The 20,108-nt window shown below is 38.7% G+C and overlaps 2 protein-coding genes across 4 annotated transcripts in view; one reads left to right on the forward strand and one right to left on the reverse strand.

Annotated features, from left to right (window-relative positions):
- LOC126365996 (anaphase-promoting complex subunit 2) overlaps positions 1-15,990 on the reverse strand; it is a 102,910-nt gene extending 86,920 nt beyond the window's left edge. Inside the window, exons 1-2 of the mRNA XM_050008819.1 lie at positions 15,564-15,990; positions 8,341-8,779 (exon numbers count right to left, since the gene is read on the reverse strand). Of these exons, the coding sequence (XP_049864776.1) occupies positions 8,341-8,779; positions 15,564-15,650 (526 nt within the window). The 5' untranslated portion in view covers positions 15,651-15,990. The remainder of the gene's footprint in view (positions 1-8,340; positions 8,780-15,563) is intronic.
- An 8-nt stretch (positions 15,991-15,998) lies between these two features.
- Positions 15,999-20,108, forward strand: part of LOC126365997 (uncharacterized) — a 119,126-nt gene continuing 115,016 nt past the window's right edge. Inside the window, exon 1 of one of the 3 annotated variants that reach the window (XM_050008820.1) lies at positions 15,999-16,125. In XM_050008820.1, coding sequence (XP_049864777.1) covers positions 16,110-16,125 — 16 coding nt within the window. In that variant the 5' untranslated portion in view covers positions 15,999-16,109. Of the gene's footprint in view, positions 16,153-20,108 lie in introns of all 3 variants that reach the window. The other 2 variants (XM_050008821.1, XM_050008822.1) reach the window with 2 other exon arrangements.

The raw sequence follows: 20,108 nt of genomic DNA on the forward strand, positions 1-20,108 counted from the left end.
TTTTTTTTCTTGGGTGAATTTGCATGGTGCCACTCCATTGATTGCCTCTTCGTCTCTGGTGAAAAATGTTGGAGCCATGTTTCAGCACCTGTCACAATTCTTCCAAGAAATTAATTTCCACCATTCCCATACTGTTCCAAAAGTTCGCTGCATATTGTTTTTCTTGATTCTTTGTGAGTCACTGTCAACATCCTGGGAAACCACCTGGCACAAACATCTTTTAACGCCAACACTTTTAGTATCCTGCAAACACTTCCTTCCCCTATCCCAAAGTAGCGTGACAATTCGTTCACTGTGATGCACCTGTCAGCAGTCACCAATTCATTAACTCTCTGCACATTGTCTGGAGTGTGTGTAGTACGAGACCTGCCGCTCTGAGGACAATCCTCAATATTGCCGTGCCTGCTCTCATCACGTAACCTGCTTGCCCATTGACTAACTATACTGCGATTGACAGCACCATCTCCATACACCTTTTTCAGCCTCTTGTGGATGTTTCCCACTGTCTCACGGCACAGGAATTATAAGACAGCAGGTTGCTTCTGACGAATGTCAAGTGTAGCAGCCATCTTGAAGACATGTTGTGATTGGGCCACTCACGGGAACAGGTTGAACTAAGTTTGAAAACAAGTGGGAAGGATGTATCTACACACTGTAAGACTTTCACATATGCAGAATGAAAACTGTATTTTTACAAAAATAGTGTGCATTTCTTTTGGAGTGACCCTCATACTGTTTTAAAACAGTTGATATAATAATTGTATTAATTTTAAGATTCACAATTAAGTAACAAACTCTACATAGCTGTTTTTAAACCACCTGTTTCATTGAGAGCAAAAGCCTAAGATCCACAATCATTTATTTATCAAACGGCTTCTTGACACATTAAAAAATACACATGTGCAGGTAATAACACAATGCAGAGTATTACACACATTATATAAAACATTACAAATGAACATATCGACTATTTATGTAAACTAATTAACTTCTGGGCTGCCACCAGGATGTCTTCTGGACTACCATAATATGACCTTCTGCGGGATTCATCTGTGACGTGTCTGAAGGTCTGTGGTTCTCTACAATTTCACAGTGGGGATGTTTGGTTACCCCATTTGTGCAGATAAATATGCACATCTGCTATGTTTGGCCCTAATTCTGTTTAGCATTGATAATGCTTGGTATGGCAGCTCATATCCCAGTGATTTTTTGGGTGATACAGGGCATATTATTTTTTTGTTCCATTGATTCTTGAGACTGTGCACTGATAAAGTTGAACTCATCTTCCATAGAGACCTCCGCTGTTTTTCTTGATGGTAGTTTAGAGTTACATTGAGGTGTAAAGCTAGTTCATGCAGCAGAAGGCTATATGTGCACCCCCAGTGACACTAAATGAACTGGCATATACTGGTGGTAGGATAATCATGTGATTTCTCGACCACAAGACATATTATATTCTATGTACCAAACTGACAAATTTTAAGGTGCCTCTCAATAGCCACCAGCAACACAATCTTATAATCTATCAGCAACAAAAATTTTTGATCATTTGCCCAATAACAAAAAGTGTCTGACAGATGCAATGCAAGTTTTAAATCTAAATTAAAATGATTTCTCCCGGACAGCTCCTTCTATTCCATTGATGAATTTCTACATAAAAACTGGCAGGGGAGGAAAAAACTTGTTTTTAATCCCTGTTGCATGAGAATGACTAAAAAAAATTAATGTAGTGTGTTCATTAATGTTAACACTAATCACGTACACATATCCTGTCCACCCAACCCATTCCACATCATTTCAATGAAAGAAACATTCAAATGATCTATGATGTATGTAACTAACTAATTGTTGAACTTTAAGAACAACATAAAGGTGTTTAAAGTGTACTGTAACAGTCGTAAACCTAAAATACTGTTGTTGTTGTGGTCTTCGGAGCAAAGAGAGACTTCATGCAGCTCTCCACATTGGTCTATCTTGTGTTAATCCCTTTATCGCAGCATAACAACTGTAACCTACATCTACTGAGCTAACTTACTGTATTCAAGCCTTTGTCTCCCTTTGTACTTTTTATGCCCCATTCTTCCTAATGTAGTGACAATTTCTGGATGCCTCATGAGATGTCCTGTCAACTGATTCCTTTTTTTAGTCACACTGTGCCATAAAATTCTTTTTTCCCACTTCAATTCAGTACATCTTCATTATTTATTTCCTCTTTCCATCAAATCTTCAGCATTCTTCAGTAGCACCACATTTCAAAAGGTTCTGTTCTCTTCTTGTATGAATTCTTAATTGCCAAATGTACTTCCGTACAAGGTACAACCTTCAGAAAATTTCCTAACAATTAAATTTATATTTAGTCAACAAATCTCTCTTTTTCAGCAACCCTTTTCTTGCTATTGCCAGTATGGATTTTATAGCCTTTCTACTTCAGCCATCATCTACTCCACCAATCAAACAGTAAAAATCATCTACCACTTCCAGTAGCTAGTTTCTTAATCTGATTCCGTCAGCATCACTTGGTGCATAATGCACCACATGTTAGTTACGTGAAATTCTGTATGTATTGCTAGAGAGTGCTTTCTACTACATAAACTGTTTGGATTTGTTGTATTTATGTCCTTGTTTTTTAATTTAACTGAACATATAACACCCAATTCCCCGAAAAATGCTCTTGTGGCTTAGCATTTCTTTCCACTGACACCTACAATTTAGGTAAGTTGAAGTTTAAGAGGAACTTGTAACCTAAACAGAAATAGGTGATGCTACAATCTGGATCACAATGCACTATAACAATGAAGAGTGATTGTTAAACAGTGGCAAAAACAGCAAATCTATCAACAATATGAATGCTAAAATAGTTCCACACTATACTATGGTACAGGGCTAAAAAGATCTACTTATTAGACACATAAAATTAAACTCAGTCTCATAGAAAACAATGCATCTCCCTAGGGAATGCCACATTTCATTTTTTGTTTCAGTTAATAACAATTTACACACATCCTCCATAATAATGTTATTACTTATCTTTTACTACTATATGAATACCATATACTTCACTTTGCGGTAATACAGACTGTTTATTAGGAAATGTTCAGGCAGACAGTTGGGAAGGAGAGGAAATGATTTAGACAGCAAGAAGGGGGAGAATAAGTACACAGCGAGAAGATGGTAGAAAAGCATGGAAACCTGTATAAGTGGCGGGTGACAGGACAGGGAACACTCAGATGAGGTGACAAAATTGCATATCAATACTGTTAACACTTTGACTCCTGGCCATATAAAGCTTACGGCTTCTTAGAAAGCCAATTATTTTTAAGGATTTCCAATATTTTTTATTAATAGAAGTAGCCAACATTTAACTGTAACACTAACATTTCACGAAAGCCTGACACTACTTCTCCTGGATTGCATATTTTCAGCTTATTTGAATGTTTAGTTTATTTTACTTGCATTTTTAAGGAATATTACATTTTGCAATAAATGTATAAGTATGCTAAAGTCAAAAAATTTTAACAACCACATTAATCCCAATAATCTACTATTCTAGTTTCAATATCTGAAAATAAACATCCAAAAATACTGATTTTAAATTATTACACATTATTTTCACAGAGTATAATTTTTTACTGATGCATTCTGAAACATGGTATTTTACACATGGCAATTTTGCACTCGCTGCACTGTATGTTGTGCTATTCTTGCAGCCTTCCCTAATTCGGTTTTTCATTTCGGCTAAGCATACTTTTCACATCCTCTGAATTCTTGTTTTATCTATTTCAGGGAATGGTTTCCTGTAGACAACCTACTCAGCTGGCCCCAAGCAGAACTCTGGAATTGACCTCTCACACTGGTAATTTTGCACACCACAATTTCATGTATTTAGACAGATGTATCTTCTTATTTTCTTACTGTACTATGGAGAGCACATGCATTCTTCAGACACATAAGGAAACAATGTGCAGTGGTTGCATAATGTTGGTGCAGTATAGTGTATCAAGGCATATAAGTCCACAAGTTGCACAGTGATACATTTAGATGTAATATCTTTGACTTCGTTTTTATACTTTGTTTTATATATTTATGCCGTTATTGAATTTTGATGTTTGTATATTCTCAGACTGCACTGTTTGAAAATGCCAGACAATAAATGTTGCTTCAAAGTTAATTTCATGCTTGTTGCAGCATTTTTGGTGACTGCATTGTTATCTCCAATGGCAACTAACATAGTAACCATGCCATGTAATACTGGACATCAAGTGCAAACCAACCACACCAACTGCACCATGCATCATCCGTTTACTGTGTCGGTGATGTCCTTTGAAAGTCAACAGCTGGTCTACTGTGTCAACCATGCTGTCCGCATAGAGCAATATGCTTCAATAAAAAATTCAGATACATGCTCAAAGGCAGACAGTTCACTCTCATCACGGACCACAAATTGCAGACATATGCATTTCATGTATGCCTGGACAAAGCATCGCCATGCCACCTTTGTCATCTGAACTTCATAGAACCGTTTACAACCAACTCTGTAGAGAGAGAATTTAATGTCCCAGCAGATGCTCTCTCTCGAACTGAGATGATCTCAAAGGCAATCAAATACAAGGTACTAGCTGCAGCACAGTAGCCTGATGACAAACTGTGAGATGTCTTGACCTGGCCATCTACCCTGCAGCTATGCTGCATTCAAATGCCTCCAATTAACATGCTTTTGTATTGTGACATCTCTGCATAACAGCTGTGACCCTTCATGAAACATTTGGTGAAAAGAACTCGTGTGTGGCCTAACACTGACAGAGACTGTAAGATCTTTGTTCGCCAGTGCATAGCCTATCAGCGTAACAAGATCATTCATTATGTTAGTGAACTTCAAAATGGCTCTGAGCACTATGGGACTTAACATCTGAGGTCATCAGTCCCCTAGAACTTAGAACTACGTAAACTTAAGTAACCTAAGGACATCACACACATCCACGCCCGAGGCAGGATTCGAACCTGCGACCGCAGTGGTCACGCGGTTCCGGATGGAAGCGCCTAGAACCGCTCGGCCACACCGGTTAATGCACTCCTCGGTATGTTTGTTCCACCTAACCAATGGTTTAAAAATGTCCACACTGACATTGTTGGACCGTTGCTGCCCTTGGACGAATGTACTTACTGTCTGACTGTCACAGACCAATTTGCTGGCTGGAGGTAAGCCTTACGTCTACTATTACTGCAGGGACCATTGTCACTACATTTCTTAGTGGGTGGATTGCTCGTTTTGACGTACCATTACGTATCGCTAATGACCGGGGAGGTCAATTCGAGTTTTATCTATTGAAAGCACTCACAACCCTGTTAGGTATGAAACACATCCGGACAACTGCTTACCACCCTGTAGCGAATGCTTTCATAGAACGCTTACAACATCAGCTCAAAGCATCTCTTCGGCATCACAAGTCACAGCATTGGACTAAGACACTGCCGATTGTGCCGCTGGGCCTCCGCACAGTCGTCAAAGATGATCTGAACATAACTGCAGCTGAGCTGCTCTATGGACAACCGAATAGACTACCAGGTGAGTTCCTGTGCAGGATGCCGGACACTATCACTAATTCATCAAACTTCGTCAGCACATTATGCACACAGATGCAACAACTCTGGCCTATTGCAGCAAGAGAGCGAGGGACTCATCGGACATTTGTCTTTGCTGATTTGTCAAGATCCAAACAAGTGTTCATTCAACATGACACAGTACATAAACTTCTACAACCATAATATGATGGCCCTCATATTGTACACAGCACGGGTTAAAACGTTTAGTGTCAATGTCATAGGAATGCCAACAACAGTTTCCATTCACTGCCTAAAACCAATATTTAGTGCTTCTGATACTGGTGCACACAAATAACCTACCACGCCATTAACGAAAACATCTGAACCACCCACTACCCTGCCACATGTCGCTGATAACCCCCCACGGACATTAAGTTCTACAGCTGACGACTCCACAAGAGCAACACCAGTCGTCATGTGATCCGGACACTAGGTCAAGTATATTTGCAGATGGCATTAACACTTTGGAGGAGGGGGGAGTGATGTAGTGGTTGCATAGTGTTTGTGCAGTGTAGTGTATCAATGCATAGAAGTGCTTAAGTTATACAGCAATTACATTTAGATGAGATATTTTTTACTTCGTGTTTATTCTCTGTTTTATACATTCTACATCTATATGATTACTCTGCAATTCACATTTAAGTGCTTGGCAGAGGGTTCCTCGAATCACAATCATACTGTCTCCCTACCATTCCACTCCCGAACACCACGCGGGAAAAACGAACACCAAAACTTTCTGTTCAAGCTCTGATTTCTCTTATTTTATTTTGATGATCATTCCTACCTATGTAGGTCGGGCTCCACAAAATATCTTCGCATTCGGAAGAGAAAGTTGGTGACTGAAATTTCGTAAATAGAGCTTGCCGCGACGAAAAAGTCTTTGCTTTAATAACTTCCAACCCAACTCTCATATCTTATCTGCCACACTCTCTCCCCTATTACGCGATAATACAAAATGAGCTGCCCTTTTTTGCACCCTTTCGATGTCCTCCGTCAATCCCACCTGGTAAGGATCCCACACCGCGCAGCAATATTCTAACAGAGGATGAATGAGTATAGTGTAAGCCGTCTCTTTAGTGGGCTTGTTGCATCTTCTAAGTGTCCTGCCAATGAAACGCAACCTTTGTCTAGCCTTCCCCACAATATTATCTACGTGGTTTTTCCAACTGAAGTTGTTTGTAATTTTTACACCCAGGTACTTAGTTGAATTGACAGCCTAGAGAATAGTACTATTTATCAAGTAATCGAATTCCAACGGATTTCTTTTGGAACTCATGTGGTTCACCTCACATTTATCTTTATTTAGCGTCAACTGCCACCTGCCACACCATACAGCAATCTTTTTCTAAATCGCTTTGCAACTGATACTGGTCTTCGATGACCTTACTAGACGGTAAATTACAGCATCATCTGCGAACAACCTAAGAGAATTGCTCAGATTGTCGCCCAGGTCATTTATATAGATCAGGAACAGCAGAGGTCCCAGGACGCTTCCCTGGGGAGCACCTGATATCACTTCAGTTTTGCTCGATGATTTGCCGTCTACTATTACTACGAACTGTGACCTTCCTGATAGGAAATCACGAATCCAGTCGCACAACTGAGACGATACCCCATAGGCCCGCAGCTTGATTAGAAGTCGCTTGTGAGTAACGGTGTCAAAAGCTTTCTGGAAATCTAGAAATATGGAATCAACTTGAGATCCCCTGTCGATAGCGGCCATTACTTCGTGCGAATAAAGAGCTAGCTGTGTTGCACAAGAATGATGTTTCCTGAAACCATGCTGATTACGTATCAATAGATCGTTCCCCTCGAGGTGATTAATTATGTTTGAATACAGTATATGCTCCAAAACACTACTGCAAACCGACGTCAATGATATAGGTCTGTAGTTTGATGGATTACTCCTACTACCCTTCTTAAACACTGGTGTGACCTGCGCAATTTTCCAATCTGTAGGTACAGATCTATCAGTGAGCAAGCGGTTGTATATGATTGCTAAGTAGGGAGCTATTGTATCAGCGTAATCAGAAAGAAACCTAATCGGTATACAATCTGGAGCTGAAGACTTGCCCGTATCATGCAATTTGAGTTGCTTCGCAACCCCTAAGGTATCTACTTCTAAGAAACTCATGCTAGCAGCTGAATTGTGATGTTGTGTATTCTCAGATTGCACTGTGTGAACACGCCAAACAATAAATCGAAGTTAATTTCACACTTGCCACAACAAATGAAAAGGAAGTTTCCCTCACCATTTCACAGTTCTGTACTCAACAGCCCCATAGGACATCTTCTGATCAGACAGATCAACCCCAACTTTTTTGCTCGAGTAAATTTCCTGAGCAACACAATGAAGACATATTAAGCTAGCCAGTATGCATGATTTCATATTTAAAAACAGGAGAAATTGTACCCAGTCAAATAATAAGATCGGCAGTCCACCAAAATTTTTTCACCCCGTCAACTAATGGGATTTGCACTTAAAGTGTCAACATCTTTAGCAATGCAAACTGGAACAATTTTCTGATTTTATTTAGTACACATATGCATTTCATTTTAATACACATTATTTAGCACACAATATTTATGTATTTAACACAACAGTTAGAGATGAATACAGGGCACTGCAAGCCAGATGATAGTAATGTGCCAATAATGAGAAATTAGACTACCAGAAAATCAACAGAATCAATTTTTGTTAGAACTCTTATTAATAAACTTGGTAGATGGAGAACCGACCTGATTCGGTTTTATCAGAGTTGCAGAATACTTTAAATGACCTCCTGTAGAAATCTTCAGTTATAGCAGAATGGTTTAATGGAAGCTGTGAATGTAGTGTTGCTCTCAATAAAACTTTAAATTCTTCCACTACAGATCTCTGACCAAAGGCAAGATGATTCTTAGTGGCTGACAGATCATGTAATTTTTCCAGTTTTTCCAGGATTGGGAGAAACTGATGCAGTCGGTTGTATAAATTATTCACAGCATCTTTAAATCTTCCAAAGCCTTCATTTTCACCTTCACTTCCAGAAAACTTGCTCCAAAATTCAGGAGCTATTTTCTGTCGTAAAATCTTCTGTATCCGAGACAGAACTAAATCTTCAAGAAAATGACCAAGATTGTGTTCTCTGACAACATCAGCTATGAAGGAAGTATCTTGGGAGCCACTAACAGGTTCCTGCAAAAATATAAAAACAAGAATAATTTAAATTGCAAAACTAAAATAGGAAGTAAAAACTATTTGGAAGAAACAGAATTACATTGGGCAAGTTTCGCAAAAAATTTGTGTCACTATATTGTTGTACATTCATATCATTTTTGTTGGAAAAATTTCTCTGTCTAGTTTTGAAAAGTATGAATTTTCATTACTTGGTCATCTCTTACAATTGCATATTCAGATATAATATAATGGTAGTTCACTACCCTCCTTCTGAGCACTATATACAAGACCTAAATATTTACATTGCACGAGATTAATGACAGTGGTATGCCAATGCCTCCCTCTATAACAACAAAATCTTACTTATCTATCAAGTAGATCAACAGATGGTCTTTGTGTGGTTTCAATTGTTCAGCAGATAGCCATGAAAGCAATCAAAGTCCCAGATTTCAAAATCTAACTGATGCCCTTCCCTGGAGTGACTTTGACCAACAGCAGAGCTTCGCATATCCAAACACACTGACACTTTAGGGTATACTCCAAGTCAATCTTACTAACTCTTCACAAATGCATACTTGGGTTCCTTGTACAAAAAATCAGACTCCTCAAAAGCTTGCTTGAGCTGGTTTTCACATAGCACCAGTATCTTTCTATATTTTTTATGTCAAAGAAATTAGCTTTCGGATAACTGAAAATTGACCAAGTCCAAACATCTATTAAAGACTTGTAGAACTGGTTTTTAAATTCAGAACACTCAATTCTCCACCTTCTTATAACTCACACAAACAACTGTCCAAAAGCATGACTCAAATGGCAGCACATGAGATAGATTCCTAACAGTTGGAGGAGGGAAAGTGGGGAAAAGCGCATAAACTAATAGCTAAGGAAAAAGAAGCAAGAAACAGAAGATATAACTGTGGGAAAAAAACTGCTTTTGGGGGAGGGGGGACAGCAAAATCGGTTGGGGAGTTTAAAACGTAAGTAAAGGTCCCTGGATGAGAGATACACATCAGTTGTGTGAACGAGGGGAGATAAAGATGAAGGGATTTTAATAACATGTCATCTAAACCTTATCTTCTTTCAACATTTACAGTTATTAACACAGAAAAAAATACTAGTGTCAGAAAATACATGGCTAGACAGGTGGAGTGAGGAAAGCATCATCCTAGATAATTAAAAAATAGAAAATAAAATCACAAGAAACAAAGTTAAGGTGAGTGGATTAGTGTCTGGTCTATATTTATAATATTTTTGCATCATACCAACTCACTCAGTAAAATTAAATATAAAATGAATTTCTTGGGCCAAATTCTTACCAAATTTTCTATTTTTATTTCATGCTGTTTCTTTCTTGCATTGCATTCATTGTCTTCAGTTAAGGTTATCATAAAATTTGGCAACCAAACTGTTCACACATGATAATTTGACTACAGCAGATTTTTTTTTATACAGCTAACATGACATGCCTATTCTCCACAGATGATGTACACAATTTAGCTGAGTTCTTTTGTCTTGCGGTGATTTTACACAAAATTATTTCCAACAGAAGCTAATGTGTGATATTTTTTAGTCTTGTGCTGTTTGAGACTTTCCCAATGTACCAGCTGCTTCATTGATTCATGGATGTCAAGTCATATAATGTCTCAACAAGACAGCTACTCATCATCTTCAGATGCTTACTGATGTGTCGCTGCAACGGCTCACCAATATAAAGGCTGACGCGCTAGAAAAGCGCAGGTGACAGGGGTGGGTTTATAATGTCGTCATAGATGAATCATAGAGCACAGTGACACCCAGTGTCCCCTGCCGGAGAAACGGGACAGAGTCTTTGCATTCACAAAGAAGGAAAAGCAAGGCCACAAATAGCAGCCCAGTGCACACACGGGTGGGCAGTGTATTGGTGCCTATGTTAAGTGTGTAGACTCTGTTTCTCCATCTGTGTTGACTCAGATACGTTTGTCTGCAGCTGGTGATGTCTTAGTACCAACAATGCTGGTTCTCATACCTTGCTGAGTTGAAATACTGTGTCTCTATTGTTCTTGTCATTATTTATATGAATTTTGACTGCTTCTTTAATGACGGAGTCCCAATACGTGGAAGTAGGCAAAAGGATCTTTGTCTATCCATAGTTCATGCTGTGTTCCATGTCAAGACAATGTTCAGCCACAGCAGACTCTTCCGGTTGATCCAGTCTGGTGTGACGTCTATGTTCAGTGCAACTATCCTTAACAGATCTGGCTAATGTATGATTTCCCACTCTGGCACGGGACTTATATATTCCTGGTTTCCTTAGACCTAGGTTATCTTTAGCATAACCCAGCATAGTTTGCACTTGCATTGGAGTGCAGAAGACACATTTTATTTGATGTTTTTTGAACAGCCTGCCAATCGTAAAGGACACACCACTGAAAAACGGTAGAAAAACCATCCTCATGGAGTTCTTTGTTTCTTCTGTCTGTTCTTGAGCTTTAGTGTGTGCAAGTTTAAAAGCATTATGGATCTGTTTATCAGAATACCCATTTTGTACCAACACATAGCGAATATGGCTAAGTCTGCTAAGAAGCTCCCTGCACCTGACACGATTCTAACCCTATGAACAAGAGTCCGCAACACGCCATTACATTGAGACTGGTGATGGCAGCTCGTAGCTTGTAGATATAGGTCTGTGGAAGTCAGTTTACCAAACACACTGTGACCCAAGGAACCATCATTTTTTCTGTGGACCCAAGACACCACGGACTGGAAGGTCTCCATTTTTCACTGAAGCAAATGCTCGGATAGTGGGAGTTAAGGTGTTCCAGAAATGCTGGAAGCTTTGCTGCTCCATGTGGTCAAACTACAAAAGTGTCATCCACATACCTCCAAAAAAAAATTAGGTTGCAACACTGCTGACTGAACTGTTTTTTCCTCAATGTCTTCCATAAAATGGTTAGCTACTATGGGAGACAAAGGGCTACCCATAGCAACACCACCAGTCTGCTCAAAATAGTGTTCATTAAATAAAAAGTATGATTTTCTCCTCCAACTTAGTTCCTAAAGTTGTAATAAATCCACCAAAGGTAATCGTGTGAACAAAGAGACCACATTGAAACTCACTAATATACCAGTTGGTTCAAGAAGCAAAGTCTTCAGGTGTTTAAAACCTTCTGAGTCTCGAATGTGTCGTTGACATTTTCCTACCATTAAGCTTAGAAGAGAAGCCAGATGTTTTGACAGGCGATATGTTAGGGCACCTATATTGCTCACGATGGGTGAAGATGAATCCCTTCCTTATGGATCTTAGGCAGCCTATAAAGTCATGGTGGAACTGACACTTGTGCTCTTAAGCTCTTTTTAAGATGTTTGGGAGACTGGTTGGATTTGAGGAGTGTGGTTGTCTTCCATTATAGTATGTCAGTTGGATCCTTCTGGAGACAATGACACGCTGAGTCCCACAGTAAATCCGTCGTCTTACCGATATAAGATTTTGCAGGAAAAAGAACAATAGCGTTTCCCTTCTCAGCAGGTAAAATCACTATTTCAGTGTCTTCTCTTAAGGAAGAGAGAGTTTTCCTTTTTTCAGTGTTAATGTTCTGCTTTGGTGCGGGCACCCTGGTGATGGCCCTGCAACCCTCTTGCCTTATTTCTTCAGCAGTCTCTCTTACAAGTTTCAGGACATCTTGCTAGCATAAGTTGCTGTAACTGTTCATTTACAAATTTTTGACATGGTTTTCACATTTTCAGAAATACTAATTTGACTACCTGTTACGACGATTTCAAAATGGGCCCCGGCTCAAAACTAGTCAGCGAGTAACTAAAGAAAGTGAAATCTGCAACTCATGCTGGTTTTTCATTGTACTGATTAACATTTATGAATTTCCAGCAGCATGCTGGAAGTTCATAAAGTACTTTTCATAGTTTATGTCCTATTTCTACTAATACATTTGCTCCAATGAGTAACAATCTAACAGCTGCAAATGCCTCATCTACGCATGGACAACTGGACTGAGTATCTAGTGTGGTACAGACTAATTTTCATCACTACAGTTACAAACATTACCTGGTTGGTAAACATTAGCTGATTTGTGTTCCTAGCTCCTTAAAAAGCTGTGTTCTGTGTGAAAAGCATTAGTTAACTTATTCTATCTTTTATACTTTACTTAGCTGTAATGACATCGGAAGTCATACAGAGAAAAAACTGTGATATTTAGATGACCGAGGACATCATATGGTACCATAACAAGGACATATCCGAGATCACAATGGCCCAATTCAGACTAGCGGCACTGTTTACAGGTGATGTGACATAAAGAATGAATAATCTAACTGTTATGATTCAGTCACTTGACTGGAATGTAATCAAACTTTTGTTTTCATTTTTGTAGTAGAGGATCTGTGGCCAGCCCCTTGTCCATCACCAGTGGTACTATATTGCACGATGAAACGACACAAAATTACTGTGTAAACAACTAAAGAGTTGTGTATAACTATTTTGCAATGAATCATATTGCAGCACAACAAATGAAGGGGAAATGAACAACAACTCAGCACCAACATCTAATTTAGACCTTTAACACTATCAAGTGTGCTGGTGAATCTACTGCTCACATCCAATATCATCATCATACTTTGTGCTTTCACTTCATTAGACAAGTTAGAGGTGTCGACATTGAATACGGGAAATGAACACATCCCATCGTGATTGAAAACAGCAACTGGACTGTATTGGTATGCACAAAGAAGGAAGGTGGTGGGTAGATGCACAGTGGGAAGGTGCAGTGTACCCATGACACTCCAACCAGGTGCACAATTCTGCCACGTCAGCCTGTGGTCCATAATTTGGGCTGTGCATAGACCATTTGGCATTGATTTTCATGTTATTTTAGATATGAAGAGGTTATTTAGCCACTACAGTGTTTATTATAGGTGGCATAATGCAAACACAAATAATATTATGTTAAGAACTGACAGAGGTATTTTTCCGAGCTTATAAATTCTACTAACAACAAAAGAAACAATGGCCCAGTGGAGTGTTTGCCCAAGCATTGCTAGTAACGAGGGGAGGCAATGGTGAAGCATGTGGTAGGAGATGACAAGAGCATAAAGGAACCACTGCATTCTCCATCTCTCTCTGTGCATCAATCAGCAGATTTCTTGTGCGTACACCACTACAGCAACATTAGCAATATAGATGGATCAGTATATACAGGGGATTGGAAACTAATGTATCAAATATAATAGTATAATAAGGATCCAATTAATAACAAATGAAACAGTATACTTCTACTACTAAGCAGATATGTCAACCACAAAAACCGCATGTATAGGCATACTATATTTATATGAGGACATACTGTAAAGAACAAAGAAATGGGGAAAGAAAAATGTGGGACAGGACTTCAGTGAAAGCCTACCACAATAAGTGCTGGTTCTGTTGTGTAATCAACACTGCAGTAACAATCACATTCAATGTACTTCCCAATTCCTTTTTGCTGACTGCTTTTCAATGCCACTTCTATATCTTGTCACCATTTTTTTTACTTAATTAAAACCCTGCAGAGCTGCAGTATTCAGAGGTGAGATGGAAACCACACAAAATTCAGCAATAACCACACTACAAATAATGATAGTGAAGCATTAGTATCTGTAGGAGTCAAAATTTCAACTGGCTATTAAAATAGTAGTGTCTGTGGGTTTTAAACATCTAAAAATGTATCACACTGTATGCCATTGTATCATAATTGAGAAGATCCATAATGTACCTCTGGAAAAAATGCTTCCAGAAGATTATGGGTAACATGTAACAATCAATAAAAGTGACTGTACGACTGTATCACACTTTCTTCTGTCCACTTACAGTTGATGTAATTTGCTTAAAAGCTCTTCATGTGGCTTCCCTCTCAGATGTAAGGAATAGTCAGTTACCGATACCAGCAATTGGCTTCTTCCCAAAATGTGGTGATAATATGGCAAATGAAAACATGTGTGTTTTAACAGAAAGAACAATGATATTATCTCTTTTGTGTCTACATTATTTTTTTAGAATGTATGATGATATTGACGATGATGGTGATACAGTGGTATGGGCACGCGGCTATCAGATCTTTACTGTTTTTTTGGTGTGTAGGTTGTGGTGACAGATTGATCAGTAGTCTAGCCTGAGGTTTAGGATAGACAAAGTTGGCAGTTTGGTTTCGGGTTGGTGATAATGACTATCAATATCATATCTATTGTGACGACATACTGATCTGTAGTGTAGCCCGAGGTTAGGTTAGGCTGAAAGGTGGCAGTTTGGGTGTCAGTTTGTGTAGTGATACGGGATGCTTCAATTAATCTAGAGATTCTAGTATTTACAGAGGATGGCAGACTCGGTCAGTATTACATATGGGATCAGTCAAATATAGTAATATTTTATCTTTTACGATAGTGTATAAGCAGTACTGTACATCTTTAGATGTACGATATGTTAACAGTTTTCGATTCTATATGCATGAAAGTGAATGTGCGCTAATGAGAGGGGAAAGGGAGAGAAACAATACAATGTATCTAGTTTATGACAGGTCTGCATTTTATATATTTTATTCACATTCCACTCAAAGTACTTGAAAGGGCGTTGACAGTCACGATGTTCAGCCCCTAAATAAATAAATAAAACAAAAACAAATAGAATGTAAACATATATGCAAAAGGATCCGGTAAAATGATTTTAGCCACAGAAACCATGTTCTCATTAATCTGCAGTTCCAACGGGCTCTCTGGAATGAGTAAACAAAGAAAGACATAAAAACTTGGACGGTATGAATAACGTCCATCGGAAGCATACCTCCGCTTTTAAAATCGGAAAAACTGCAAGGAAGTTCTCATACACCTTTGACGGAATTTCGAGTGTCTGTACACTTGCGTCTGACATCTTATCTTAGAGACTATAATATTTCTGAAATAGTTCTAATGCTGAGGGACATTATTCCGGATAAACTATCACCATACGACCACTTATTCCCTGTGATAACAAAAATGTATTTACATCTCATATAAAATCACTCACATCCTGGCATTTGAAAACTGTACCACTGTCGAAGTTATTATACCTCAAGCAAGGTGGCAACCGGAAAACATTGTCTGCTGAATCAATTCAATAACGACTTTTTGATTAATTGCTGAAAATTTTCAGTCCCATACTTAAATTATATGACTTCAACTTAATACTTCTACATTGCGCAACTATTTTATTATACGCAATTTTGTGTCATGAATTTTTAAGTTCGGTGTACGTAAAATCTTTGGTATGTTTACAAATAAACAGCACGTTGATGGCTAAGAAAAAACATTGTGAGTGTGGGAAAAACATTGAACCTGTAGTGTTCGGAAAATGCAAACCTCTGTCAGTAAGTAGAAAGTCACCAATCTAACCAGTAAGTTATAAATACGCGGTGATATTTGGAAATAAACTTTTCGCACAATAAGCTCATGTTATTCATGGAAAATGTATGTCATGTTATAAACACAGAGCCAGTCTTCGACCTTATTATTTCTAGCTGGTACCATTTTGGCTTTCTGTACAAATGTGTTGAATTTCTCAATTTGTGGCTTGAGCATTTTCTAATACACGTTTTCTGATTTTACATTGTAGTTTAAAGTTTTATTTTTTGTGTGAAAAGGACGATATAAGTATAGCGTGAACGTAAATATTAGTGTGCGCTACAGGCCAGTGAGTTAACACAACCTTTATTTGACCCTCATATTCGTTGGCTTCGCAAACTCACAACCGAATGAACACATTAAAACCTAACGTTGGCCAAGGGGTGCACTACTAGAGATAAGATTTACACTACAACAAAGATTTCGTAGGGGTCCGATTCAAGCCGAAAAATGTTTTAAATATTTACGTATCGGCTATTGTATCTAAATGAGCATTTTTTTATTGACTCTTTTTACCTATTCCCACAAGTTTTAGGAATTACTGAAGAAGACTTATTCTAACTATGCAATATATACAAAGACATGAAAATTTATAAGTCTACTTTTTTAATCAAACTCACAGATCATCACAATCCACCAGATTGGTTCACCAGGCGGTGATAGTCCTAGGCCTACATAACTAGTGAGAGAACTGCAAGTACTGTTGGATGGCCCAATGACTGTCTACAATATGAAGTAGATTCGCATTTGAATCTTGATCTGCTATATAGTTTTATTTGTTTCAGTATATTTGTGTATAATGCGCTTGGGCAAAGAATGAAAGAGGAGAAATACTAATTGACTTCTGTAATAAATGTTAGCTAGTAATAGCTAATACTCTGTTCAAGAATTACAAGAGGAGGAGGTATATGTGGAAAATGCTGGGTGGTATGGGAAGATTTCAGTTCAACTACAGCACGCTCAGACAGAGATTCCAAAATCATATACTGGATTGTAAGGCATACCCAGGAACATATATAGACTCAATACACAATGAAAGTAAATCTAATCTAATCTATAGTGGTGATGAAGAGTAGGCTGAAATTAAAGAGCTTAGTGAGGAAGAATCAATACACAAAGAAATCTGATACTGAAGTACTAAGGGATGACGAGACACACATGAAGTTCTCTAAGGCTGTACATACAGAAATAAGGCAGAGCTCGGTAGGCAGTACAGTTGAAAAGGAATGAAGGTATCTCAAAAGGGCAAGCACAGAAGTTGAAAAGAAAAACGTAGGTACAAAGAAGGTAACTGTGAAGCAACCATGGGTAACAGAAGAAATACTTCAGTTGTTTGATGAAAGAAGGAAGTACAAAAATGCTCAGGAATACAGAAATACAAGTCACTAAGGAATGAAAGGACTAGGACATTCAGGGAAGCTGCATGAAAAATATGAAGAAACCGAAAAAGGAATGATTGTCGGAACAACTGACTAAGCATACAGGAAAGTCAAAACAGCCTTCGGTAACATTAAAAGCAAGGGTGGTAACATGAAGAGTGCAATAGGAATTCCACTATTAAATGCAGAGGAGAGAGCGAGTAAATGGTAAGAGTACATTGAACGCCTCTATGAGGGGGAAGATTTGTCTGATGTGATTGATAGCATCGAAGGAAATTGACAGAGATCCGAAATATGAAATAATTTGGGTGAAGGTCACGGTTAAAGCAGGGCATGGTAATAGGATGTCTCTATAGGCCCCCTGGCTCAGCAGCTGTTGTGGCTGAGCACCTGAAGGATAATTTGGAAAATATTTATAGTAGATTTCCCCATCATGTTATTGTCCTGGGTGGAGATTTTAATTTGCCGGATATAGACTGGGAGACTCAAACATTCATAACGGGTGGCAGAGACAAAGAGTCCAGTGAAAGTTTTGTAAGTGCTTTATCTGAAAACTATCTTGATCAGTTAAACAGAGAACAAACTCGTGGCATTAACATATTAGACCTTCTGGTGACAAACAGACCCGAACTATTTGAAACAGTTAACGCAGAACAGGGAATCAGCGATCATAAAGTGGTTACTGCATCGATGATTTCAGCCGTAAATAGAAATATTAAAAAAGGTAGGAAGATTTTTCTGTTTAGCAAAAGTGGCAAAAAGCAGATTATAGAGTACTTGATACCTCAACACAAAAGTTTTGTCTCAAGTACAGAGAGTGTTGAGGACCAGTGGACAAAGTTCAAAACCATCGTACAATATGCATTAGATGAGTATGTGCCAAGAAAGATTGTAAGAGGTGGAAAAGAGTCACCATGGTACAACAACCAAGTTAGAAAACTGCTGCGGAAGCAAAGGGAGCTTCACACCAAACATAAACATAGCCAAAGCCTTGCAGACAAACAAAAATTACACAAAGCGAAATGTAGTGTGAGGAGGGCTATGCGAGAGGTGTTCAATGAATTCGAAAGTAAAGTTCTATGTACTGACTTGGCAGAAAATCCTAAGAAATTTTGATCTTATGTCAAAGCGGTAGGTGGATCAAAACAAAATGTCCAGACAGTCTGTGACCAAAATGGTACTGAAACAGAGGATGACAATCTAAAGGCCTAAGTACTAAATGTCTTTTTCCAAAGCTGTTTCACAGAGGAAGACTGCACTGTAGTTCCTTCTGTAGATTTTCGCACAGATGACAAAATGCTAGATATCGAAATAGACAACAAAGGGATAGAGAAACAATTAAAATTGCTCAAAAGAGGAAAGGGCGTTGGACATGATTGGATACCAGTTCGATTTTACACAGAGTAAGGGAAGGAACTTGCCCCCCTTCTTGCAGCAGTGTACCGTAGGTCTCTAGAAGAGCGAAGCTTTCCAAAGGATTGAAAAAGGGCACAGGTCATCCCCGTTTTCAGGAAGGGACGTCGAACAGATGTGCGCGAAATATAGACCTATATCTCTAACGTCGATCAGTTGTAGAATTTTGGAACACGTATTATGTTAGAGTATAATGACTTTTCTGGAGACTAGAAATCTACATTGTACGAATCAGCATGGGTTTTGAAAAGACGCTCGTGTGAAACCCAGCTCACACTATTCGTCCACGAGACTCAGAGACACGGGTTCACAGGTAGATGCCGTGTTTCTTGACTTCCGCAAGGTGTTCAATACGGTTCCCCACAGTCGTTTAATGAACAAAGTAAGAGCATATGGAGTATCAGACCAATTGTGTCATTGGATTGAAGAGTTCCTAGATAACAGAACGCAGAATGTCATTCTCAATGGAGAGAAGTCATCCTAAGCAAGAGTGATTTCAGGTGTGCCGCAGGGGAGTGTCATAGGACTGTTGCTATTCACAATATACATAAATGACCTTGTGGATGACATCGGAAGTTCACGGAGGCTTTTTGCAGATGATGCTGTGGTGTATCGAGAGGTTGTAACAATGGAAAATTGTACTGAAATGCAGGAGGATCTGCAGCGAATTGACACATGGTGCAGGTAATGGCAATTGAATCTCAATGTAGACAAGTGGTATGTGCTGCGAATACATAGATAGATATATCCCATATCATTTAGCTACAATATAGCAGGCCAGCAACTGGAAGCCGTTAATTCCATAAATTATCTGGGAGTACGCATTAGGAGTGATTTGAAATGGAATGATCATATGAAGTTGATCGTCAGTAAAGCAGATGCTAGACTGAGATTCATTGGAAGAGTCCTAAGGAAATGCAATCAGAAAACAAAGGAAGTAGGTTACAGTACGCTTGTTCGCCCACTGCTTGAATACTGCTCAGCAGTGTGGGATCCGTACCAGATAGGGTTGATATAAGAGATAGAGAAAATCCAACGGAGAGCAGTGCCCTTTGTTACAGGATCATTTAGTAATCGTGAAAGCATTATGGAGATGATAGATAAACTCCAGTGGAAGACTCTGCAGGAGAGATGCTCAGTAGCTCGGTACGGGCTTT

This window comes from Schistocerca gregaria, chromosome 4 (assembly GCF_023897955.1).
Source record: "Schistocerca gregaria isolate iqSchGreg1 chromosome 4, iqSchGreg1.2, whole genome shotgun sequence".
Taxonomy (NCBI): domain Eukaryota; kingdom Metazoa; phylum Arthropoda; class Insecta; order Orthoptera; family Acrididae; genus Schistocerca; species Schistocerca gregaria.